Below are 26891 nucleotides of genomic sequence, written 5' to 3'. Positions count from 1 at the left end.
AGAAAAGAGATAAAATTAATAATGTAAACACCTTTTTTAAAAACCTGTTATCACAGAAAATATATATAAACCAAGGCTGAAATGATCCCTCTCACTTTATATTTATAATGGGGAGTAAATATCAGGAAAGGAGTCGCACTGTATGCATAAGTAACACTGACATAAGGACAGAGGACTATAGGAAGTTCATTAACATTTCAGATTGAAAATTAAGCATTCAAGAAATTAAGTTCATAAAAATCACAGGATCAGGTAAGTTGGAAGAGACCACTGGAGGTCATCTAGTCCAACCCCCTGCTCAAAGGGGTCCAGTTAAAGCAGGTTGTTCAGATCCATGTACATTCAGGTTTTGAATAGCCCCAAGGCTGGAAACGCCACAGACTTTCTTGGCAACCTGGTCCAATGCTTGGTCACACTCGTGTGAATATTTCTTCCAGCCAAGAAGAAGAGCCATCAGATGTGAAGAGCCATCAAATGTGAGTGTTTGTGTGGCAATTAAGAGTGACAATTATCATACTTAGTCTCAAGAGAGTGTTGATATATTTGTAAACGGGACCAAATGTTCATGGATTAGTGTTCAGAATATACTACCTGACCCTGCATCCTATATATCTATGAAAGAAGGCCCTTTAAAAGCTCTGTTCATGAAGATATTAATGATATACTCCAAACGCAGGCAAGAATGACATGCTGTCTTTGAGATCAAAAGAATTACTGACTTCAGTAAGTCTACAGATGCTCATTTCTAAAAACTTATAGATGAAGGAGAATGTACTAGATGGACAGAGAAAAATAAATGTGGTACAGATTTCCAGAAAAGAAAAGATTGATACTGACAACTATGAGGCCATAAATATTATCTGAATGCCTTGTAAAACAATGAAATAAATATTCCATCATTAATAGCTGGGATAAGAGAGCCATGAACAGTAGGCAGTGAGGCTTTAGAAGAACTGTATCTCATCAGTCAAACTTCATTGCTTGTTTTGATGCAATTACAAAATTAATGAGCAATGGGAATGAAGTAGATCATATATATTTGGATTCTAGTGAAGCATTTGATACAGCATCTTAGGAATTTTCAGTTTTAAAATTTGATTCAGTACTGCCTTCAATAAGATCATGATCATGCAGGTTGTAAACTGCCTAAATGAGTACAAAAAATAGAAATAAAAACCAGCAACATATTAAGAGGAGGAATCTAAAAGAGTTGGCATTTGTTAGCAAGAGTTGGCAAGAGTTACATTTGTTTAATGTCTATATTAGTAAGCTGAAAGGAAAAGTAAAGAGCACACTAATGAAATCTGAAGATAGTATTAAATTGGAAGGAGTGTTCACATCAATAAAGAAAAAGATAAAGTGGAATTTGAGAAATTACAGACATGGTAAAACTGAAAAATGTTATTCATCTTAGAAATATGAAAGCCTGTTCACCTTGAGAAAATAATCTGAAACACTGGTATGTTGGAAGATACTGGTATTTGTAAGTCACAAGAAAGCAGACAAATTCAGAAGATTCCATGATGTATTATCATTGGTACATATAAAAGTGATTTTAAGGGACAGTAACAATAGTTTCTCCATATGTGCATGAAAACAAGTTTCAATTCAGGTGATGGAACTAGGCTGGAAGAAATACTGCAAAGCCAGATGCATTCAGAGGAAAGGATAAATAAGGAGGCCAAGAGGAATGATGTGCAAGCAGTGACTAAAACGGGACAGAATTCAGCTGGTTCACAGAAAAGTCTTAAAATTAAAAGATGATAGAGCATACTTAGGGCAAACTTGCCACATTTTATGTATTTTCCAGTGATGAGAGCATCCCTTGAATGGACATTGGATCCCTTGACTGGACATTGCTGAAGACATTTTATGATTATAGGGACCGTTCTTTTATTGTTCTTAGAAAACATGGGATCCCAAAAAGGCAGATTCAGGAAGAGCAGTTATGAATCAAGTACCAATCTTGTGGTCTAATAAATGAAAATATCTACCATCAGCAAGGGGAGTAAAGTAAAAGAGAAATATCATGTGTGATATTAAGCAATGCAAGAAATTTTAAAAAATAAAAATTAAAAAAAGGAAAAGAAAAGGGCAAATGCTCCATTACAGCAAATTGTAGTTCCTGCTGGGTCCCTAGGAAAAGTTCTTTCTAAAAAGTCACCTCAGAATCTTAACTGTGTGTCTGCTCCTTCTCTTTTCAAGAGACTAAATACCCAATCTTGTTTCAGGCTGCCTGCTAGCCGAGCTCTCACACTGTCTGTCGCACCTTAGAAGATGTTTTAGCCATGTATGCCCAAATGCTGCTAGGCAGTAAGTGAACATCCTTCTCTTCAGAGACTCTCTTGCCACCTTGATTGCTAGGACAAAGCAAATCCTCACATTTCTGCCAGCTGACCTGCGCCATTGTCATAAAGAAACATAGCATATAATAAGCTGCAAATAAATAAAAATGAAACAAGGTCCATCCATTGAAATGATGAGCCTATTCTCACCTGTATTTTCTACAATTATATTGTGCGACTGACTCAGAAGTATGCATTACCTTCAGCCAGCTACTTAGAATATTCCCTCTCCCCTGCAAGTATTACTAATATTCTGAAATTTAGTCTGTGGATAATACCAGGAGGGGGCCTTTGGAAACTTCTCCAGTTCCCATTTTGGTATCATTAGTAACACTCAAAATCTTGTTGCAGGCAAAAGGGAACAAACATATGTAGAGCTAAGGGGGTTTTGTTAGTCTAATTGAAATCCTAACAGGCTAATCAAGAGAGAAGTATCTATTGTTAGTTCAGTTACAATGCTACCAACAATCACAAACCAAATTAATACAGAAAAGCTTCATTAATAATGCAGGTAAAATTGTTATACAAAAGCTTCCTACTATCTCCCCCTTTTCTCTGATATTGCACTCCCTGTGCAATGTTCCTCCTAAGATGATGGTGCCTATCTTCCTCAAGCAAAATGGGGGATGGGTTACAGTGAGACATCGGCATCCTGGGTCATCAACAGGAAAAGTGTAATGTTCAGGGTGGGGGTTGCTGCCTCCTTGGTGTTGAGTACACTTGGTTTTATTTTTATATGCATTTTAACACAGTCTGCTCACGTGCCCTTTCTTTTCTTTGGTTCCCGATCAATCAGTTTTCTGTTAGCTCCACAGCTGGTTTTACTTGATTTACAAGGTCACAAGCATGTAGCGACCACTGATTGTGATTTGTTGTGATTGTGATTTGCGGTTGTATTAACTGCAGTTTGTGTTTCTTGTGTGGGACCTCTGGTATTATCCTGTGTCTGCACTCTCCCACATTGCATTTTAATCTGCAGACAGAAAGTTCCGTTCACACACAGAGCAACTACTTGTTTTTACTGTAAACTAAAGCTAAACTAAAACACATTTAGGCTGCTACATAATTGCTGTCACAACTGAAACAAATCAGTACAGGGAGACAAGTCCTGAGTCCCCACACTGTCAGGTCAACACAAACCTTGTGGCCTTTACTAGTAATGGCATATTTACTGAAAAATATCACCACAAAAGACTATGCCTTCCATACTTCAGCCTAACACACTGCAGCCAGGGTTACCAGGCAGATATTGCTTGTTTGCCGTGCCTGATAAACTAAATGACAGCACTTCTTGGAGAGCTTTCTTAGCTTTGCATAAGATGTAATAAAGATGTAGTAACTGATGTTATACTGTCACTAAGTTCCATAAATATATCTGCTTTATAAAAAAAACCCAGTGCTTTATAAAAAAGTGCTTTATAAACTCCACATCATAAAGAACAGTAAGCTGTCACTTTATTAAGGAAAAGACACTAAAGGCAAAAGAAAAATTACTGGACTGTGAGTGTAGAGATGTTTCTATCCATCTTATTCAGTCAGTCTAATGCTAGTATCTAAAAGGAAAACAACTTTCATGAACTCTGAAGACAACCATGTTTTCTCATCTGACACTCCTAAGTATCATTTATGATCTGACACTTCATAAGACCTGGCTCTTCACCTCTTTCTTTCAGTGATATGTACTATCTAGTGGATTCTTAAAATGCAAATTATGAGTTTCAAAAATGAGAAAGGAAGATAAATGGCCATATATACCATCTTATTCTTGTCCATCATACATCTGTAAGATTTGGTTATATTAGCTATAGTTTAATTTCCAGCTCCATCATGGTCAAAAGGGTTATTTCAAGAATGTATTTATTTCTGTGTTTTTTCTCTTTTAACACTATATTTTATATTAATCTTTCTTGTTAGTCTTGTAATTATTGAATTGCAGTTGCTAGCAGCAATAGCTAGGAATCATTTCATGTATGAGTGCAAGTGATCATTGTCATCTTTTCACAAGACAATGGGCTTTAGGATAATAAACAGATACGGATCCATGTAAATTTTAAATAAAGAAAAATAGTCTGCTTTTAAATTTAAGTTAAAAAAAGTTAAATCATTTTTTCAAAGGTAAACATGACTGAGGGAAGCCCACTGGTGAAAATTATTAAAGTGGACAGATTGCAACCAAAAAGACCAAAAAAAAGAAGACAAATACCTAAATAACCTGTTATAATGAAGGAGCCCTAAGAATCTTCATTTCTTCCTAATATGCACTGATTTTTCTTCTTCCAAGCCAATGACGGTGTGCCTAGCAGCCCTTTTTCTAGCTATAGGTGGTTGAGTTACATGGGAAGCTAACATCACTGCAGCTCAGATCCTTATCTTGTGGGACTTGCTTAGTCAAAATTCATTGGAACTGAAACAGTCCTTTGATTAAGGGTCAACACAAATGGAAAGCCCATATTGCCTCTTTCACTTCCTTAGAACACTCCTAGGAGTGTTCTCCTAGGAGGATGTTGTAAAATGTTGGAAAATTACTTTTCTTTCTTGTTCTACATGCTTAATGCTTCCAGCTATCAGATACTGGAGTGTAACAATGAAGCATCCAACAGAGCACTGGACTTTTTGAGCATCTCAATGTGATTGAAAGAAGTAGAGTTATTGATCATAAAAAAGTAAAATCTTACACACAAAGAGCAAAAAAGGCAGTTAGTTTATTTTTAGTCCATATCAGTAAAAGAAAAACACAGAATCATTTGTCTCTCCATTTCAAGAGATAGTCTTCCAAAACTGTTGAAACCACCAAGGAAACATAAAAAAATTTATTTTCTTTTTTGTCATAAACCATTTTCGGTGCTGCTGGAGAGAATGACATAAATTTAATACCTTTCTCCCGAAGCTGTTTGAAGACATTATTGTATTTCTTTTGCTTCTGAACTGTTGTTCTGAAAATACTTTGAAGGAGATGGAGAACTGTCCTGGTTTCGGCAGGGATAGAGTTAATTTCCTTCCTAGTAGCTGGTACAGTGCTGTGTTTTGGATTTAGGGTGAGAACAATGTTGATAACACACCGATGTTTTAGTTGTTGCTAGGTAGTGTTTACACTAGTCAAGGACTTTTCAGCTTCCCATGCTCTACCGACTGAGAAGGCTGGAGGTGCACAAGAAGCTGGGAGGGGACACAGCTGGGACAGCTGACCCAAACTGGCCAAAGGGATATTCCATACCATGTGACGTCACGCTCAGTATATAAAGCTGGGGGAAGAAGAAGGAAGGGGGGGACATTCGGAGTGATGGCGTTTGTCTTCCCAAGTAACCGTTACGCGTGATGGAGCCCTGCTTTCCTGGAGATGGCTGAACACCTGCCTGCCAATGGGAAGTAGTGAACGAATTCCTTGTTTTGCTTTGCTTGCATGCGCGGCTTTTGCTTTACCTGTTAAACTGTCTTTATCTCAACCCACGAGTTTTTCTCACTTTTACCCTTCTGATTCTCTCCCCCATCCCACCGGGGGGGAGTGAGCGAGCGGCTGCGTGGGGCTCAGTTGCCGACTGAGATTAAACCACGACAAGAACACACAACCACCTTCAGAATGAATTGGTTGCTTTCATTGCTGAGAAGAGTGCCATATTATCTGTAACATGTTGTAGGTAAATAACAATTGGTATAATGCACACAGTTTAGAATAAACAGTATAGTTTGAAATCCAAGTGAAAGATTTACTAAAGAAAAATGATCCTGCATATTTTTGCATCACATGCTCTTGAATTAAAAGTAATTAATTGAGCTTCTCCCCTTCCTGACTGTTCTAGTCTTTATTTGAGAGCCACCACCATCATTGCCCTTACACTTGCATGATCATCAAGTAAACCACAATATCAAAATAATGTTTTATAATTCTTTTCTATAGCATGTGTCGGTGTTCAAAATACCAGCTCATAGTGAATCAAGCCTAAGATCACAACAATGCAATGTTTTTCACTGTTATACCAAAAATATGCTTTCAAAATGTAATATATTTATGTGTGTATGCTTATGTACATGTGCATATTTTTAAATAAGGTGAACAAATATTATAGTACTTGTGGCAGGCAATTCAGTCCTCAGAAACAGGGAACAAAAAAAATCAGAGACGTAGGTAAGTAAATCTTTGAAGAACATCAGTGAGCAGGCTATATTCCAATGTAACAGTCTCAGAGACATTAAGGAAGAAGAAAATCCTGCAGCATGTGGAGTTAAAGATAATATGGTCCCATAGAAGGGCTCCCATGGGGGATCCTTAGACTAAGGAAGGCCTATATATTCTTGCACTCTGCATACTCCATACTGATTAGAATAGATAGGCTGTAAAATTAGGTTGTCAGATAATCTATATCAGTGACATAGACAGTTGGTTTGAGTTTCCAGTGAGGACTGTATGGCTGACTTCTGTACTAAACGAAAATGTGCTGGAGCATCCAGAGCATTTAGACATCATCTTCACATGGAACTAATCACTGCAGTGAGTATGATGTGTATGGATATTGGACATAAAAAAAAGACAAGACCCAAAAGTAAAATGTTAACAAAATGTAGGCTGAAGATGAGAATTTCCTTTGTAATAAGGTTTGAAACATTCCCAGTTTCATTCACATGATGTAGGAAACCATATCACATGTAGGGAATCATCCACATTTGCTGTAGGAGGATTCAGGAACTGGGAAAACATTTAGACTGAACCCATCTGTCATGGTTTAACCCCAGCCGGCAACTAAGCACCGCACAGCCGCTCGCTCACTCCCCCCTGGTGGGATGGGGAAGAGAATCGGAAGGGTAAAAGTGAGAAAACTCATGGGTTGAGATAAAGACAGTTTAATAGGTAAAGCAAAAGCTGCGTTCACAAGCAAAGCAAAACAAGGAATTCATTCACTCCTTCCCATCGGCAGGCAGGTGTTCAGCCATCTCCAGGAAAGCAGGGCTCCATCACGCGTAACGGTTACTTGGGAAGACAAACGCCATCACTCCGCATGTCCCCCCCTTCCTTCTTCTTCCTCCAGCTTTATATGCTGAGCATGACCCCATATGGCATGGAACATCCCTTTGGTCAGTTGGGGTCAGCTGTCCCAGCTGTGTCCCCTCCCAGCTTCTTGTGCACCCCCAGCCTACTTGCTGGTGGGGTGGGAAGCAGAAAAGGCCTCAACTCTGCATAAGCACTGCTCAGCAATAGTTAAAACATCCCTGTGTTATCAACACTGTTTCCAGTACAAATCCAAAACACAGCCCCATACTAGCTACTATGAAGAAAATTAACTCTATCCCAGCCAAAACCAGCACACCATCCAAAAGATATGGACTTCCCCTAAATCAGAATAGGTTAGGCTACTTATGCTTCAAATTCAAACATTATAGGGAAGGTTAAAATGTAGGGAAAATTGTGAGACATAGAACAGCTCATGTTTAATGAGACATAACTGAAAAGTGAAGTTAAAGCTTTCTATCTTAGAACAAAAATAGCAGTGAAGAACTACCCAAACAAATGCAATCCCAATGAAGATTAAATGAAGTAGGTAGTAAAACAACACCAGAGGTATCAGTGATTCTATATATATGTTGGAAGTCTAAAAAGTAAGATGCAAGAATCAAATTGCAAGTTTCTGTATAATAAATGTGTCAGAAATTTGATGAGTGAAAGATAATTAGTGAGGTAATGTAATAGCGGGGTTCACTATACCTTAAAATGTAGCATAGGGTGAGTTAAGTTTGCTGTATCGAAATGTAGCATAGAATCTCTATGCTACATTTCATGCCTGAAGAGAAAGGATGTAATATTAAGGTCATCAATTAACCAAACGAGATGGTGGCAGTGGCTCTGGAGCACTGTGAATAACTAGAAATACTGCAAAGGCATAAAACATAACAACAATGGAAGATGAGGAGGCACTTAATGAAATTATCAGGTAAGAGGTTTAAAATAAACAAAGCACTTTTTCACTTAGTATGTAATTAAATTGTGGAGCTGAATGTGCTGGATGTTCTGGAAGCCAAAAATCTAAATGAATTCCAAAATCTCTTAGGCATGTTCACTGATGACAAGTCTATAAATGCTATTAAGTACAGCGGTCCAAATGCAACCTCCAGGTCAGGAAGTCCCTAAGTCCCTGGCACCTCAAAGGATATCCAGAGATATATCACTGTAGGCTTGCCTTGTTCCGGTGCTCTTTTCCACATCAGAGACAATGCTGAGCTAAATCAGACTTTTTTCTGCTCCACTGTGGTAGTGTTATGTTCTTACAAGTGTTGTATAAGATTCTTTCCAGAGTGATTCCTATCGGCAGTATTTCATCTTTCTTCTTTCATTTCAAAATTACTTTGTCTTAATAACAAACAAACAAGCAGACCCTAGTGGGGGGTTTCCCACTATGCTCATAGTCACAGAGAACTTGTTCTTATTTGATCCTAACGACATGAAAGTATTGGTAAAAAAGTGACTCTTTGATCTTTTAGTTATTGAGGAAAGTGGTAGTTTGATTTGGAGGGAGGAAAGCTGGTCTGCAAATTTTTTAACCATTTTATCCTGTCTGCACAACCAGTCTAGCAAATGCCTGTTACATTCACACTGGTAGCCAGTGAGGCAGATAAGTGTTGTTAGGGGTTCTCCATGGCTTTTCCAGATTCTAAAAATGAGTGAGGCAAGTGCTCTGCCCCACTATTATGCATGCTTCCAGCAGGAGAATAACTATCAAGCAGAAAAGATACTTTCTTAATCCTGATGTAGCTTCAGAGCTCAGTTCACTGGTATGCTCTGGCTGCATTGCATTGTCTCAGCAATGGAGAACATCTGTAAGCCCAGCTGCATTATACAGTCAGATCTGTGCAAAGCAGGTGGAGGAAATCTCATCTGCTTTGCCCCGAGTAGAGAACATTTGCATTTTTAAACTGCTCAAGAGCAACTTCAGCTCTGTGAATGAAGATACTGCATTTGGCTCCCGACCACTGCAGTACAGCAGTACACTTACTTCCACGTGTCAGATCCAGGCAAAGTTGTTGGCCTTATGCTCAGGGATGCATGGAAACCACTCTGTTCTCTGAAGGCACCAAATAAACTCAAGAAGATATCACTCTAGATTTTATCTCCTCAAAGCCTGTAACAGCGACTGCACTCCTCCTATCCAGTCCAATGCATCCAATACTTTCCAGGAAGCGACACATCCTGGCGTTGCCTCCACAATGGAGAGCATGGTATGAAGTAGCCTAAGAAATGCCTAACTAGCCCATCTGCTTACACGAGTGTGATTACTGTATGGCAGAAGTAACTCTCATGCACAATGATGTGGGCATGTAGGAGATTACATTCCACTCTGTAAAATTTGTCAGCACAGTTATACTAGAGGTACACATCACTGGAGTTGCTTCAGTTGTAAAAGTTTCTTGACTTCTCTTGACAAGAGAATATGGTCAATTCCCTTGAAATCAGATTAGATTTGGCTGACGCTGGTTTAAATTTTTCCAAAGTTATTGAAGACTAACATAAAATCAAGATAACTCATGCTGAATTCTGTCAATCTTAAAAATACACCTTCTAGTAAGAATTTATCAAAACAAATATCAAAATACAATATTTATTTAAAGCCTTTTTGATAATTAGATGAATGCAAAAAATGAGGGGGTAACAAATATAACCATTTGATGCTGCAGAGCTGTTTATAGCATATTTCAGCAAAAGCATGTACTTGGTGCCCAAGTACAAGGCAGCAGGCAGAATGCCTCTTACGACACTACTGTATTGTAGTGCTCTCCCTCAAACTTCCTCATGCAGGTTTCTAACCAAATGTTAGAACAGGGGCCTAATCAGTAGCTCCTGTAGAAGATGACAAAGATCTTCACTTTGCATAGGAGCAGGAAAATTGTTTCAGACTCATGATTTCTGTTAACTAGTTCTTCTGCAGCCCTGAATAGGAACGTCAGAGACATCAAATGTATAGTTTCATTTCTATCCATTTTCTGTCTGTTTTGTCTGCATCACAGTGTGCTTATAACTAGTATATTAAGTGCAGTCTCAAACGTAAGAGAGCTACAGTAAACCTGTTCTGAGCACAGAAGAAAAAACAGTCTGAATGCAAGAAAATTTGGATAAAGTGCTGCAGCAGTATCTATAACTAAAGACAGGTTGTGTTCATATTTTTGCAGTCCAGCCAGCTTTCTGTTACAAAACACCAGAACACGGAAGGATGAAATACAGCTTGTGTGAATTTGTCATTACAAGTTTGTATGTTTAGATATGGGTATCTTTAGACTGTGCTATTTCTCCATGGACATAAAGTGAAATAGCTTGCTCTTTTTGCCTTTGTGTGAAGGAAACCTTTGTCTCCTTCTGTAGAGTGTACATCACTGTCAGAAACTTGGATTCTGCTGCACTGAGTCTGAATTCTGCAGATTCCCAGAGCTGAAGAGCCACTTTGTCAATGGATTAAATTGCAGCCAGTCACAGTGGAATGATATCCAATTACAGCTTTCTGATAAATGCATCATAATGTTACATAGACATATTGCAAAACTACCATATATCAGTGCTAGTTTCACTCAGGATTGTTGAACTGCAATGTCAAGATATCAGTCCATGATTATTTTGTTATATTGTTTCACCCTGTTTCACACAGTATTTCTCATGGAGGGAAAAGGTTCACAGATCTCTCCAGGGTTAAAAAAAAAAAAAAAAGAAAAAAGAAAAAAAGAAAGAAAAAACAAAGAGCAAAGCCTGCAAACTACGCTAACATGGAGTACCCTGAAGGAATGCATGCTGCTGCAAAGTGACAAGTCCTTTTGTATTTAAAATAACCACGCTTTGTGGGTGATCTCATAAAAGCCAGCAATCTGCTTCCCAAAAGCTCTACGTCTCAATTACACAATGGTGAATCGAATTAGGACCATGAATACATTTTGAGGATGGAGAAGGGAGGTGAGCTAGTTATGTAAATGGAAAAGGCAAAAAGATGTATTTGAAAATATAAACAGCTCTTACTGAACTGAATTAATAGAATGGAAGTGGGAAGATGAGCTCAGTGTCAGTATTGGTACAGCTCTGTTTCATACCTATGATTAAAGATTCACCCTTGAATAGACTATAAGACTCCCCCCTTTAACATGGGAAATTACCTACCTCCTAACTCCTAGGTAAAAGTGCCTGTGAAATGTTCCTGTTCTCTGACTCACTGACTGCTGATGTATTTTGCTTCAGCCTGAGGGGCTAAGAAGTTTTGCTCCATAATTCCCTTTCCGAAACATAAGGTACTCTGTTGGGAAGTAGGGCATACAAATTCATATTCCCTCCAGAAATACGGAGAAATGGGACCCAAGGCCTTCTGTGTCCTATGGGAGTGCTTTGACCCAGGGGACAGGAAAAAGAGAACTACATCTCTTTGACTACCATTTCTGAGAATTTTTCCCCAACTACTTTTTCCAGTTAGATCTACTCAGTAAATTAAACCTGCCTTTGCAAATAGTTTCAGGATCTTTTCACTGACTTTACAGCATAAAAAGAAAGGACAAAAATATTCATACTAATCTAAATGCATATCTCCAAGCATCATTAATCTCAACCTACCTCTCTGCTTGTTTGACAAAACTGTGCAGATAGTGCAGTAATGGCCACATGAGAAAAGTCTACTTGAAGCTAATTGAGTGTTTGTATAGTGTTTGGAGTTCTAAGACTTGTACTTTATTAGGTGTAATTTTGGTCAGCTCACTAATGGGAAAATATGCTCAAGCTGGAGATGATCCAGAAAACCGCAATGTAGTTAATACAAAGATAGAGGGAATAATATGAAAAAGGTGAAGAACTGCATGTGAACATTGTAATGTTTTCCAAACACCCTAAATTCACTATATTTTCATTTTGAACAGCTATTTCGTTTCCTCGGTCACAACCCTGTTTATATAAATCACTGTGCTTCTTCAGAGGGAACCTAGTATTCATTGGAAAGAGACTGTATATAGTAATTCTACAGAATGTATCCCTAGCCACAGTTTGAATTTTCTTTTACTATATTTCTTTGAAATCACTTAGATTTCCTCATAATCATTCCATTTCCTGTGACCATTTATTTTCTGCTGCTAGCACTGAGCTAGTCCAATGACTCCATCACCTCTAAGCTATTGATCTGTCTGACATCTGATTCAAAGTTATCTGGAGTGCTCCAAAGATAGATCAGAAAGATTCATTACCTACTTCTCTGACACAAAATGTCTGGAAAAATAACACTTTTCCCCAGTCAACAGGCAAGTGAATTTTTGGAGATTTGGGGATTTTGTTTTTTAATTATAAAAACAGTATTCACTTGAATAGCAAAATGGTAGCAAAATACTTACAAAAATGAATGATGTAAATAGAAATCTCTATGATGGGGCCATGGGTCAATAGGGTCTCCTGTGTACTTCTTCTCTAGCTAAGTTAGATGCTTAAAATGAAGTTGTATCACCTTTGAACAAAATCTAACTAGAGTTTTAATGCAAAAAAAAAAAAAAATTCTACACAACAAAAGAACATATTTTTTTAAAATTAGTTCTCATTTTTATAAGCACTGAACTGTTTGTGCATATTTCAGTATGTGGATTCATTACACCAATGTGTGTAAATGGGTATTTACAGACACAAATTGAAAGGTTACTGCTGACTGCTGTGGAATTTTGCTCAGCTCTTCAGTGGTCTTGTGTTATAATACATTTGTAAGTTCAATTTACAACAACTTTGAGATAGGCAGAATTTGTGCTTGCACTTCAGAAGGTTAAGTTACAAGAGTTTTTGAAAATCCAGATGGTATATCTGCATTAAAAAAGAGGAAAATGAAATTATTCTCAGCCTTTTCCTTCAGAATCATGCTTAGGTCACCCGGAAATACTAGACTAGTTCTAAATGGACAGGAGCACAAAAGAAGTAGTAACCAGAATCTGTAAATCTTCAAATGGGTCTCCAGATGAATTTAAACAGCCAAGTGAAATACAAGTTTCAGGTAACTGAAAAGCCAACAGAACTGGAATTTGTGAAGGTCTAAGTACCTAACTCCTTGTAGAGATTATCTGGTGGACAAGGATTTGATTCTGGTATACAAATGTGTCTATCATTGACTTCAGAGGGGTCAGGTCTATATTTTGTCTTCATAGTCAAACTCTCCATGTACTTTTAACTGAAATTATACTCTACTTTGACAAAACTGTACCTACATTTTTTATTATTTCTATTGTGTTAGTACAAGATTTGTAATATATGTGTTGGTCTTCTTAAAAAGATCTTAACCACACATAAATTACATGCATTAATAAGAAAATAAGGGTGTTTTTATGTGGGAGTCAAGGAGAAACTACTCAGGGGGAAAAGGTGAGTCATCAATATTTAGGTCAGTAGAAATAAAAGCGCAGCTCATGGTGGCAGACAGACAGGAGTAAAGGAACAGAGCAGGTGGGTGAGGCTGAAGGTAGACTCAGAGCAAAACAATAGGCTGGACTGACTCCAGACACAGCATGGAAATCACCAAGCATAACACTGACAAGATGGATCATAATGTGTGCTGGTGTGCTAGAGGCAAGATGGAGAACCTGTCTCTGTGGGAAAAGTGTCTTACACTGTAATTAACCAGGAAAAATATATTCAAAGAAGGGCTGAACTTCTGTGGAAATACAGACTCTGCTAGCTAGACATCTAAATTAACATGTTGTAAGCAAATTTTAAACTGTATCAATGGAATTACTTTAAGATATTGAACCAGAGAGGTAACATTTTGTCTCTCTCTTATACTGTAAGATTTTGGAAGCAGCACTATTATTCCTTCTCAAGCACCAAGAGTTTCTTTGGTAGTATATTCAAGAGGTGCTCGAAGTATATGACAGAGACTTTCCTTCTTAGTATACATAGGTCATACAAAGTGTCATAGACGGGGGACACATAACTTTGAAATGAAAGTGACTCAAAGTAAATGAAGAGACATTTCCAGATTGGTGGGATAGAAGTGAAAGCTTCACCACCTACTCAGAGATGAGACATGCAGAAGGGAGAGACCTGGAAGAGAAGTGTTAATCGAATGAATGGCAGAGAGAGAGAAAAGGAAGTTCACAGTTAGCCATTGTAGAAACTGGAATTAGGAAATTTCAGTTGGAAGCTGAATTAGGAAAGGGAAAAAAAACAGAATATGGTTATGAATTTTGGCCTGATCCTGAAGCCTTTGCCATTTGGAAAATGTATTGTAACATACATAATAAGGGAAATTTAGTGTTTTTTAAAAATGTAACTTTGTTAGTGAACGATAGCATTTCTCAAAGTTGCAGAATCAGTAGTTTATTATGCCTATCAAGTTCTTCATTAATATACTCCAGTCCTTTTCTGAATCCATTTCCCCTAGCATCAGGAAAATGAGGTCAGCATTACCATTCTGTTTTTGGTCTTTCCCTTGAGCCTTCTTGAGCGTCTCAGGAATTCACTGTTGACTGCAGTGAATACTTGTTCACTGCGTGTTATTCCTGTCTCTGCTTCCTCTGAAGCCTGTACTTTTGCAGGTGTTATTGATAGATTGCAATGAGAGAGGGGGAAACTGGAAGCAGAGTTGCCGAGCAAAGAGGTCAATTGGCTGGGAACACACTTTATATTCCCAGCAATACTGAATGACCCTGGGAAAATCACTTCTCTTTTCTGTACAAAAGCTCTCCCAACTCTGACATAAAAATAATCTTGACCTCACTTGCAAAATTCTTTTGAGATACACTGTTGTGCAACTGTGTGTTTTTTCCCTCATTTTTAGTGACTTCAGTGACATGTTGATAACCAGTTTGGCCTAAGTTCTCAATTCATTTCAATAGCAACTTATTTAATTAGCTACAAACTAACTCCATTCAGTGATCAATTTCTACAGGTCAATTTTGTCTGTGGCTCACTTTGCCTGCTTTGTCTCTGTTACTTTTTCCAAATCTTTCTCTCACCGTCTGTAATGGGAAAAGAAACTTAGTTGAAAGACGTGCAAAGTCAGTGTGACCTGAATGAATGTGATATTCAGAACTATGCATGCAGGTACGACAAAAAAGAGGAGAGCTTTCAAAATTTTCATAATCAATGAGGCAAAGAAAACAGGAACTCCAAAGAAACTGCTGAAAGAACAGTTAGGTGGGGCTCAAAAGAGATGAAAAGGCTGTAGGTATTGACGTTCTTCTTGAGATACTCAAGAAGGATCAATAATATTGAGAGCTACATAGAGATCACACACAGTGGAAGGAAAAAAAAAAAACCAGAAAACTATAATCAGAGTCACATGGTAGATCATAAAGAACCTGTAAAAGAAATGTTCAGAGCAAAGTAAGGACTGAAACTGGGGCTTAAAAACCATCAAGGAATCTGCATTGCAAAAGCTAATCAGGGAACAGGGAGGACAAGATCGTTGGTTTTGCATAAAAAGAGGTTAGAGCCTATAAGGTCAAATACGCATGGTTTCCAAAACTAGGGAAATAGTGGCAGTTCTAGACAGACAGAAAAAGGTCAAGTGGAGGTTAAATGATCAATTAATAATGAATGATATAGTTTCATATGGCAAGATAATAACATACAAAGTAGAAATTATAATCATGCTGATTGAAAGATGGTGTTTTCCAAATAAAGCTAACCCAGAACTAATTCCAGCAGACACAGGGCAGGATCACAGAGATAGAACAGCGTTGTCACTTTGCCACTGAAGCTAAATCAGATCTTAGACTACAGTATTGGGACTATTTTATCTTTCTGTTTCCACTATGAGCGGTCTTTGATCCGTGATCATGTCACTGACTTAGTGTCGCTCAAACATCACTCAAACTTGTTTCTCACACCTTGTCTTATCAGTGAGGACCACTATATTTTGTTTCTCTCCCAACAGTGAAGTAAAAAGTGCTTTTTTTTGTTTTTTGTTTATACACATGTATGTATAAATGCGCAGGTAAAATTAGACACAGATACATTTTCTTAGAGGAAAAAAGATCACTGAATAGGCTGATCTACTGAACTGATTTTATATATAATACAAATAATGATAAATAAGCAAACCTATAAATTAGGAAAAACTAAGCTATCAGCTGTATTCACAGATACACAGATGTTTTTTGTGTAGTTGCATCTGAAATGTTTATGCACTCTTTTATAATATGCGTGTTGCTTATCTCAAATCAGTTCAGTGTGTCTTCAGTTTTGCAGAGAAGAAACTCTTTGACTTGCTTATATTTTTAAGATTGAAGGTCTTCCATAAAAGAAAGTGTAGCACTTCAGTGCCTTAGGATCGCTCTACACCATACTCACTGATTTGAAATTATTGCAGCACTTTACTTTTTGTTATAAGTGTCTTTCTTGGTAAATGGTAGGGGTTCTGGGCTTGCAAACTAGAAAATAATTTAAAATTATTGGTGTGCTTCACATTTTTAGGAGACCTTCATTCTTCCAAATTAGAATTCCAATTTGTGAAGCGCTCCAATAACTTTAAATTGCTGTGTACTATAGATCCAAACCCCAATCTTTCCGAAGTGAAGAGCTTATAAAACTGTTGAAGCCCTTTAATAATTCTGAATTAGATTACAGATACATGACTAAAATTTCAATTTAGTTTTATTTTAAATACTTAATTAAAAAAAACCTAACCTGAACCAACCATATAAATATAAACTCATACGTCTTCAGCTTCTGATGTTATCTCTTGAACTTTTAGCAGTATCATGATAAAAACCTTCTGTTTAATTATTGTGAATGACAAAGTATTGTTGGGAAAAGCTAGGCTTTGCTCTGAAGTCTTTAGTAGCTTTTTGAAAGGGACACTGTCTTCATTTCATATCACACACCAAATATGTATAGACCTTGGACTACTTGCAGGTTATTAAGCTTTTCTATATATGGCCCACAAAAAACCAGCTGTAGTTGTCATTGATAGGACCGGCTGATGATCTGCTGTGCTAGGCTGGGAAAGCCAGAGGCAGCAGCTGATCAGCATTTGGAGAGCCAGCTGTTTCCCCAATTCTTCCTTTGATCTTGCACATCAGCAAGAATGTATTGTGCAGGTTTGTTTTTAAGGCTTTATAATGCAAGACTTGGTAGTTTATGTGCGTGATTTCTGCTGTCCATCCACAACCTACCCTGAGTTATGAAGGCCTAATATGCAGTGTACCAGTGTTTGTGCATAAAACAAATATGAAGTCAGAGAATAGAGTTTATCTACTCTTCAGATACAATCTGCTGGATGCTCAGCCCAATTATGCATATTTTTTGTGTAAAAGCATTGACCCAAAATTTTCTGAACATTTGCAAACCAGAGACTGGAGCAGCATCCCAAACAAAGCCAAAATTTTATGCATAGCACCTCTCTAATTCCATACCAAACCATCTGAATGCTCACAAATGTGAGGGAACAAGAGTGAAATCTGTATGCATACTTGGTTGAATTGATGTATTGGCATCTGAATTTGATATATACACACAAAAATATAAAGATTTTGACATAAATATGTCAAATTGCCCAAAATTTCATTCAAATACAAACATATTTCCATATTCACAGAAAAAAAACCACAAACAGATCTGTGATCTTCTTTATATTTAAAATTAAGAACAACATATTTTTCCTTAGCTTGTTAAAGAGTTAGAGGGGAGCTCAACACTCAACATTGATTTTTTAGATAAGGGCCACATTTACTGGTACATTCTGTCGCACAGTGCTCCATTGATGTCAATCACCTTAATCAGCTGGCTAAACTCAGTTCATGCCTGCTGTGCATAACTGAAGAGGTACAAACAAGCAAAGCAAAGCATGCCAGTGAAACTGGCTCAATATGTTACGAATAAAATTAACAAGCATTAGGTTTAACAGCTAAGCAAATAGAATCAAAAGTGAAGAGATATGCAGGTATCTGGGTATTGAATTTTATTTGACCCTACCTAAAAATGGATTTCTATGTCTTCTTTTGATAAGAAGCATTTGGAACAAAGAGATTGTTTGTTCTTCTTTTAAAGCTTCTTTTACATTAACATATATTTTTCATTACCTTTAAAAAATTATGCTAACATAAAAACCAAAAGTTGCTGAAATCTCAGTTCAGACTCTTAAGCTAAGTGATCCAAATATAGTGAAATATTTTCATCTTGGAGTATGGGGACAGATCTTTTCTCAGCTGTCTGCCCACCCTTTCAAGCCTAATCTCTAAAGCAGTTCTGAACTGCCTGTGGCTAGCTTAAGACTGTGGATGACCAAAAACTAGTGTAAAGACGTTTCTTGCAATGCCAAAGCTGCTACAGGTTCCTGTTATGAATACATTCCAAGCATATCCATGCATAACCTGAGTGTTTTCATAGTTTTCATGGAAAGTTTATGGTCTAGGTCTACTACATGAGAGCAATACTTTTACATGTACTCAGTGATGCTTCTTTACACCAAAGGCACCTCCAAAACGCTCACAGTTCATCCTGGAAGTGGAGATGACTCTATCCTTTTGCACCACATCTGTAAGCAGAGAGGATTAATTAGTTCCCAGCTTTCTTAATTCCACTTCTCTTTTCTGGGGAGTCCAGCTTCAGGCAATAACCACATTACTCACTTCATCTACTGGCTTTAACCCAAAGTCTTACAGTCAAGGATCATGTTATAGCTGTGGATTTGACCCAGAGAATCTTCCTAATGAGATCCTGAGCCAGTTGCCATCCTTATCACCTCTGGAAAAGAAAGGCAGCGTTTGTATTGTTTTAAACTCTACCACTCTGCTGAGCCGTCAGTGTGAGTCCCCAGCCCAGCTGCAGGCTGGCACGCTGCCACCATCAGTTCTGTTTGAACAGGAAACTCTGCTTTTGACACAGAGATCAATGCATTAAGCAATGGGATGTGAGAAATGACATGCAGGCAGTATAGTTATTCCAGGCTTTTTTTTTTTTTTCCTGTATCTTCTAGCCATTTTTTTTCCTTATTCCCAGCTATAAAGAGAGGCATTAAGAAAATGAACAAAAGGAGTTGGATAACCAGCAGGAGAAACAAGTACTCACAAAAATAAAATTTGCTCTTAAAAGCTTCCTATAGAACTTTTGTTTTTGAAAGTTTGAATAGATTTATTTTTCTATAAATATTTATAGAGCTTAAAGGCAATAAATAGCATCATATAACTAGAGAATTTTGGCCTGATTTTGGTTATATTCAAGAATTTTAGGTCTGAAAGGAAAAAAACACTTTCCCTTAAATACCTATGATTCAAATTAAGAAAAGAAAAAAATACCTCTGTGAAGCTAACAACAAAGAGGAAATCCTCTAACATACCTAAAAAACTCTTGTCCAGAAATCTGTAAGGGGAATCTTCTTATGTTTTCAGTAAATCTTATGTGAGAATGCTAGAAACCTGGTGCATGAAAAATACATCTTGTATTTATTCATAGCAGACCATCCGAACACACTGTTCTTGTCCTGACACATGAGATGAGAGCCTATAATCAGCTGACCTCCTTTCATCTAGAGCTAAGAGACTACTTTTATGAATTTTCATATATTGCTTTTAGAAATTATTTCACATGTTAAGAAAGAGAAGGCTGGAAATGAAGGCTGTGCAAATTTTCTGCAAACTTTCAGTCTGCCTTGAATTCCAGGCCCTATTGACAGAAACATTGATTTTCAAATTTAAGTTAGACTAAAATTCCTGAGGTTTTGGCTCATTTTTTTTAAATATGAACTGAGTTTCACTTTACTTTGAAAAAGTAGGCCCTGCTTTTTGTCAAAACTAAGTGACTGTTCATTCAAGAAGCCAATCTTAAAAGCCAAAAGTGCTTGCCTTGTGTTTCAGATTCAGATAAAACATAAAACCAGAAAAGATTAACCTGGCTTCAGGTTTCAGGCCATTAATCTCTAATGATTGTGTAAAGACATTCTAAAAACACTGAAAGTCTCCAAATAATTTTTAGAAGACATGCTCCAAAAGTCTTAATCTATAATTAAATAAAACTAAAAGATCTGAAAGTTTCCAAATAATTTTTAGAAGACATGCTCCAAAAGTCTTAATCTATAATTAAATAAAACTAAAAGATACTCTGAGAAATGTGCCAAAGTAGTTGTTGAATTTAAATTCAATTTCTCTAGTTCAACATTGCCAGTGGCTATGCTGACCATTGGTACTGGGTGTGTATCATACTGGTTTGGAACTCTAGTGCCTTATGTTTGCCACCAGTTTTTGATATATAAAAATACACATATTATTTTAGTGCTAGAAGATCTGGAGTCTCAGTCCTCGCTGTTGCAGAATTCTTTATAATGAGCCCACAATGACAGATTTACAAAAGAATGGTAATTTAAAATGGTGTCTATTCCCCCTAAAGCAGTGTATATTTTGGAGGCATTAAATTGTATGAAATTTCTAAACATCCCAACCTTGTCATCAGCCTGGCAAGCAGGCAGCACAGATGTGGTAGAAGGAATATTAAGGGCTAATTTTATAACATCAATCTGTTTGTCATCAGCATATAAATGAAATTTAGGCCCACACTGACAGATCAGATTATTGAAGAGAAGCAGGTACAGATTAAAAATCAGGGCCTTGAGAAGAGAAACCTGTGTGACACCTGCAGAGAAGATTTCGTGGAGCTGATCAAGCCACAGGAGGTAGGCTAATCTCATTTGGATAGAATGAAGCAGCATCAAGAAATAACACAATATTTCAAAACAACTTTTACAAAGCATTTGCGGAAAATTGAGTGTCTACTTATGTCAAAGACAGCTATTACAGGTAGGAGGCTAACTAGAGAAAATTCTGCTTGGGTTCACAAGGAATTGCCGATGACTGTAATGATGAAAGTTTGGCACTGTGTCGTGGTCTGAAAACGAACTAGTCTTAGAAGAGCAATTGCTCATCAGAAGGCAGACAGAACAACTATCAGTTCAAGAGCAAAAAAATCCCAACCAATCAAATAAATAAATAAATCCAATTGTAAGAGAAATGAAAGTTAAAATTAATTTCAGGGCCCTATATCAACTTTTACAGGGACCAGCATGAGAGAGAATCAGTTTTGGTGAGGCAAAGTTAGGATATTAATAGAGCACATGAAGAATGGGTCTAATCATATCAAATTGATAATTGTTAGGAGACCTGACATAGTGAATATTTCCTTGTTTTTGAAGTCTGTTTAGTTTAACTATCAGCTTAAGTTTGAGTACCAGAAACAGGAAAAACAGAAATATGTGAAGAGTAATGATATGATCACCCGCTAACAGAAAAGGGGCCAAATCCTAGCCAGAAAAACAGGAACATCAGTGAACACGTTACTTTGTTACTAGAAGAACCCAAGAGATTTGTAACAGATGCCAGAAAGCACTCCCAGGTTACCTTCAAGTTTTTACAACAGTAGCAGAGGAATCAATCAGTCCATGCAAGTGTTTGCCCAAAAGTGAAAGCATTTTGCCATGCTGTAGTTAGTATAATGACTGATAAATATCCAGTGGTAACACATTGATCGTAGATAATAAAGGGCTGATTATTGAGCCCTGGGGATGCCTCAAGTCTGACTCTACATGGATGATTAAAAGTTGTCCACAAGATGTTAAATCTATGAGAAGCATTCAAGTGTAATACAAGTAATTCCCAGACACGTTTCAGGAGTAGAAAGCAAAATTTCATGCTTTGTAATATCAAATGTTGCAGTAAGCTCTCAGAGAAGGGAAGGGAAAGGAAAACCCTTGCCACAGTTTGCCAGCAGACCATTTTTCATTCTCTAGCTGCTAGGAGCGACTGGAAAGCAAGTTTGAAATATTCTTCACCAACTTTGCTCCAGTTGAGCAAAATCCAAACAGCAACCTCATGCATGAGAACTTTAATGAAAATTAGGGAATTTGAAATTAGTTTGTGTTACCAAAAAAACCCTATTTCCTAGCCCTGTGGATTAAAGAAAAGGGTGGTTGGTAGGTTTGGGGGCTTTTTTTCTTTTCTTTTCAGAACACAGCTAATTGCAAAAATCTTAAAGTACAATTTCAACTGCAGCATCGGTGATAGTGAGAAAAGGAAAATATATGTGTATTATTTAACGAATATTAAGACTATAAATTAAAAAAAAAAAAAAGCAGTTCCAGACAGGCTTTTTCAAGTGATTAGTCTTAATAAGTACCTCTGCTTTGTTTGTTCTTGGGAGAATGTTTTTAAAGGCATACTTTTCTTTGGCTTTTCTTGTTTTCTATTTAAAGAATTTATACATTGAAAACTAACTAAAATACTGGACCTATGACTCTATTGCATCACACAGGCTCTACTCTATGCCCACAGTGAATTTTGATACTGAAATCAGTGCAAGCAGTTGTGACAATTTAGAGCACATTTACCCCAGGTGAATAAAGGAAATGGGGTATGCTCAGCCTCCTTCAGTGTGTCCTTGATCTACAGAAAAGGGGGAGAATTAGGTTCCTCAGAATGTGATTCATAACAGGCAATGCAGTGGACAGACAGACAACTACATCAGACAATAGAAAATATTAAAGAAGGATACCTGAAATATTTTCCTTCCTCAGTATTGGGTACCTAATTAGAAACAGACATGGAGAATTAGACATCTCAATGAAGCTGTAATTCAATACTTTCCAGTTGTAGATGACATCTACATGTTTATGGACAATTGTCTCATTGCTTTTATTGAGGAGGATCAGTGAGGCACCTATCTATTATAGTGATTTACATGATGGCCTTTTATATGATGACTTATATGATGGCCTTCAAGAGCATTTGCTTTTGAAGCTATACTTACCCTAATTTTCCTCCTGAACATCTAGAGCTTTATACCACCTCTTCCATCTCAGAGAAGAAAGTTTCAACCACAACCCAATTCATTGTTGCTGAAGTTGAATCATTCTGAAGAAAGAAATGAAATTTCATGGGGGTAAAGGGATCAAATTAAAGAAAACCTGCTTCTGTAGCCAAATTGATTTCCAAGAAAACAGAAGGAGTGGAACGTTTTGGATTCTGGGCACGTTTGCATCATGCTTGCATTCTGGGTATCATCTTCTGCATCAGCAATTTTGAGATAGCCCTGAAAGCAGGCCACAGTCCAGGATTGTTCCACGTTGCAAGAAAGGGGTTTACCTGTGTTTCTACAGACAACCTTCATCTACTTTACTTACTGGTTCCATAATTCTTGTGTTCTGTCTATGGCTCATTTCAGCCTGAAACATGCACAGTACTTAATGTCTGGGGCCTCGCTTGCCTTGGTGCCTCTGCACCTCGCCTTGCCTGGTGCTGTAAGGCTTACCATCCTGGCAGATAAGATACGGGCAGCTCAGTCCCCTTACACAGCACCAACCTGAGGGGTTTCTCTCCCCCTCATAATACCCATTTATGTTTTAAAACATTATTTTTTGTGCTAATGCCAGTGCATGTTCTCAGGGGCACAGCAGGATCCACACAAACATACCAAAACTTTATGACCTTCTATGTCTATTTTCCCTCCTGTGCTAAGCACAGCAGCAGATGTGCCAAGACTACAACATACATAATCTGTGCCTACACAGTAGTCCTGGATCAACCAGGATTCACCCCAGCCAAAAAGCTTTAGATCTGCCACAGCAAGCTGAGGGTGCCAAGCACTCTCCAAGCATGCTCAGGGGGCTAAACCAGATATGTCTAGTATCTACATTGCAGTCCCACCGTGTTTTAATAGGGAGAAAGGAGAAAATTTCTCATGCTCATCTCACCTCCATTAGGAAAGCAGTCCTTTTCTACTAATGCTGAAGCTATCAGTGGGATTGCCAGGAAATAGGATCATGATGGAGCCCTGTGTTTATGGACCTGCCTTAAACCAGCATTCAGGAGAGAAGTATAAAGGATGAGTGATAGGGAGGATTCTTCTTAGATGAAGAAAAAGAAACCTTAGTGGTACAAATACAAATTTTTAAATTACTCTGGGGTCAGCTTACAGAATAAGATGCTTTGGGAAATGATGATTGTGCTGCTAGTATGCAAATCTGTAAAGCTGTTTCATCAGCCTAGGGTGACGGCACCCTGTCCTGGCTGCCTGGCCAAGATTTCAAAGAAAGTATGAAAGAGTCAAACTTGAATGTTTCCTGTAAGATAGAAGAGAAGCTGTAATTAATGTAATTAGTTAATGGACAATTGTAAGCCATTCTTGCAATACCATAGCAAAAGACATCTCAAGGTCCTTCCTTGTTCAATGTATTGTACTAATTCACAATACATTCACTCTCTGTACTAGATAATACAGTTTTTCCCAAAGCTGGTTAATAAAATTCAGAGCCTCTTCAGAAAGGTGCTGAAACTTTTGATTACCCTCAGTGGATTGAGACAAAAGTAAGTAAGAACTTTCATTCAGCGCACCTATCATTAGACTTGTCCCCTATCAGTATGTACTTGAATTATGGTACGGCACTTTGGCATCAGGGAGCAGCAGGAGTGGGCAGCTCCACAAGGGAAGGTGAGCTGGGAGCTGAGGTTGACAGCAAGACCTCAGATGAAAGGTGCAGTCCCACAGTATGCAAACAAGAAGAGCAGAACAGGTCCAAGGACAGCCACAGCCCACTGATCACCAGACAGCCTGTAGTGATGTGGTAGGTCTGAGATCAGGCTGGGAAGTCAAGTCAGCAAGACAAGGTCAGGACTGGCATGGTGCAAAGCCAAAGCAGAGCATAACTACAGCATAGCACAGGCACGGACCAAGGGCAGGGGCCTGAGCTTAAACGCAACCCCTGAGCCAACGGGTGAAGCATGTGTGCATGGAGGTCCCAGCTTTTCACACCTTTTTTCTTATGGCATAGGTGTTTTCACAGCAGGCAGATAAAAGGTTGCACAGTTCTGGCAGATCAGAAGTGACCCTGAGCACAGGAAGCCAAGCCTCTGGGAAGGGGTGGGAAAAGAGGTTGTAGAGGAGGAGTATGGAGAAAGATGATTATAGACTCGTCAGGATAATCAGAGCCTGTTGGTGAAATCAGGGCCCTGACACTTGATAAGAAAATATAACTTTTATAAAAGGTGTTCTTTCTAATTGCCAGTCACTTTGGCTTTCTTTTTTTAATTGTTTATACATAACATATGACAATATTAGTATGTACTTTCTTTGGTCCACAATGTTTCCATTTAACTCAACAGGAGTTGTACGCACAGATCAATGATAATAAAAAAAAAAAACATAATTTTTTCTGCAGAATTATAAAATGTACAATATAGGGCCTTATCCACCTCCTGGGAGGTGATATGGCTTGTCAACTCTAAATAACTTCACAGAGAACATTGTGCCTCACAGGAGGCCATTGTGTAAGAAACTCAGGGGCTGGATCACTGACCCACTTCATGATTCAGTTTAACAGCCCGAGTTTAACTCTGTGGGGGAAAGAACTTTGCTAATGTTGCTTGAACTATTTATTAGTTCTTTCTAAAAATCTCATTGGTTTCCAATATGATGAATACAATGCATAACAGGGGAACTTTTCCACAGAAAATCAATTCTCTGCAATATTACTGTGTCCCTGTATGGAACAATAAAACACTGAAAAAATCATCAAAACTATTTCTTATTATCATTGATTTGACTATGGTATGCTTTATAGCTTGGATTTCTCATTGTGTCAACTAATTAGCTTCACAAATTACTAAGAAAATTCCACTGCTTCGAACTGACTGTTATGAACATATAAAATAGCTTCTGCATCATCTAAAAATGAAATATGACCTTTTAAATGTTTTAACTTTACTTCCTTTTTTTGTGAGTCATGATACTCTGGTTTATGTTCTATATTATGTTCCTGTTGAAGCACTATTCAGGCGCTTAAGATAAGCCAAATGCTTAAAAACATGTTCAATTTGATTGTAAAGTACGTATTCAGATTATAATAAGTGTTTCATATAAGCATAGAGATTAAGTCTCTTCACTGGCATATGGGGAGCCTGTCCACCCCAGAGATTAGGCAGTTTCACTTTTTCTGTCTTGAGCCTAAATGCCACAGTAATTTCAACTCCTAAATTAGGCAGTTTGAATACACCCCTGAGTCAATTACACAAAGCCAACATTTCAAAGTCAGGGTAAGTGGCTGTACAAATGTCTCCTTCCTCCTCTCCCCCAGCACACATACACACACACATATAACCTTGCACACACACACGCTGCAGACCTGCTCCAAAGCCATCAAAGCCAGCTGAAACTCTTCTGCTTACTTCAGCTGGCTTTGGATCTTACATTTGCATTTGTGTAACAGTTCTACTCAGTTCTGAAATCTAATAGGTCACATCTGTACAAATCCTGAAACAAGCATACCACAATAAAAAGAAAAAAAATGTTGTCCAGCTCTCTAAGCCACACTGATAAACTGCCAAGCATTTATCTTGTCCGGTTCCCAATTTTGTGCTCAAATGTATGTGTCCTGAGTTCATCTGGGATAGAGTTAATTTTTGTCCTGGTAGCTGGTACAGTGCTGTGTTTTGGGTTTAGCATGAGAATAATGTGATAACACACTAATGTTTTAGTTGTTGCTAAGCAGTGTTCATACTAAGTCAAGGACTTCTCAGCTTCCCATACTCTGCAAGCGAGGAGGTGCACAAGAAGCTGGGAGGGGGCACAGCCAGGACAGCTGACCCAAACTG

At 37.9% G+C, this 26891-nt stretch overlaps 1 protein-coding gene across 1 annotated transcript in view; it reads left to right on the top strand.

Moving 5' to 3' along the window:
• The window catches only part of ADGRB3 (adhesion G protein-coupled receptor B3), a 293354-nt gene that overhangs the window by 138623 nt on the left and 127840 nt on the right, over positions 1 to 26891 (top strand). The window contains exon 12 of the mRNA XM_009275805.2: positions 1567 to 1579. Coding sequence (XP_009274080.1) covers positions 1567 to 1579 — 13 coding nt within the window. The remainder of the gene's footprint in view (positions 1 to 1566; positions 1580 to 26891) is intronic.

Source organism: Aptenodytes forsteri, unplaced genomic scaffold (assembly GCF_000699145.1).
Source record: "Aptenodytes forsteri isolate BGI_AS27 unplaced genomic scaffold, ASM69914v1 Scaffold256, whole genome shotgun sequence".
Classification (NCBI taxonomy): domain Eukaryota; kingdom Metazoa; phylum Chordata; class Aves; order Sphenisciformes; family Spheniscidae; genus Aptenodytes; species Aptenodytes forsteri.
Note: the sequence above shows the minus strand (reverse complement) of the source record. Positions and strands in the feature narration are given on the sequence as shown.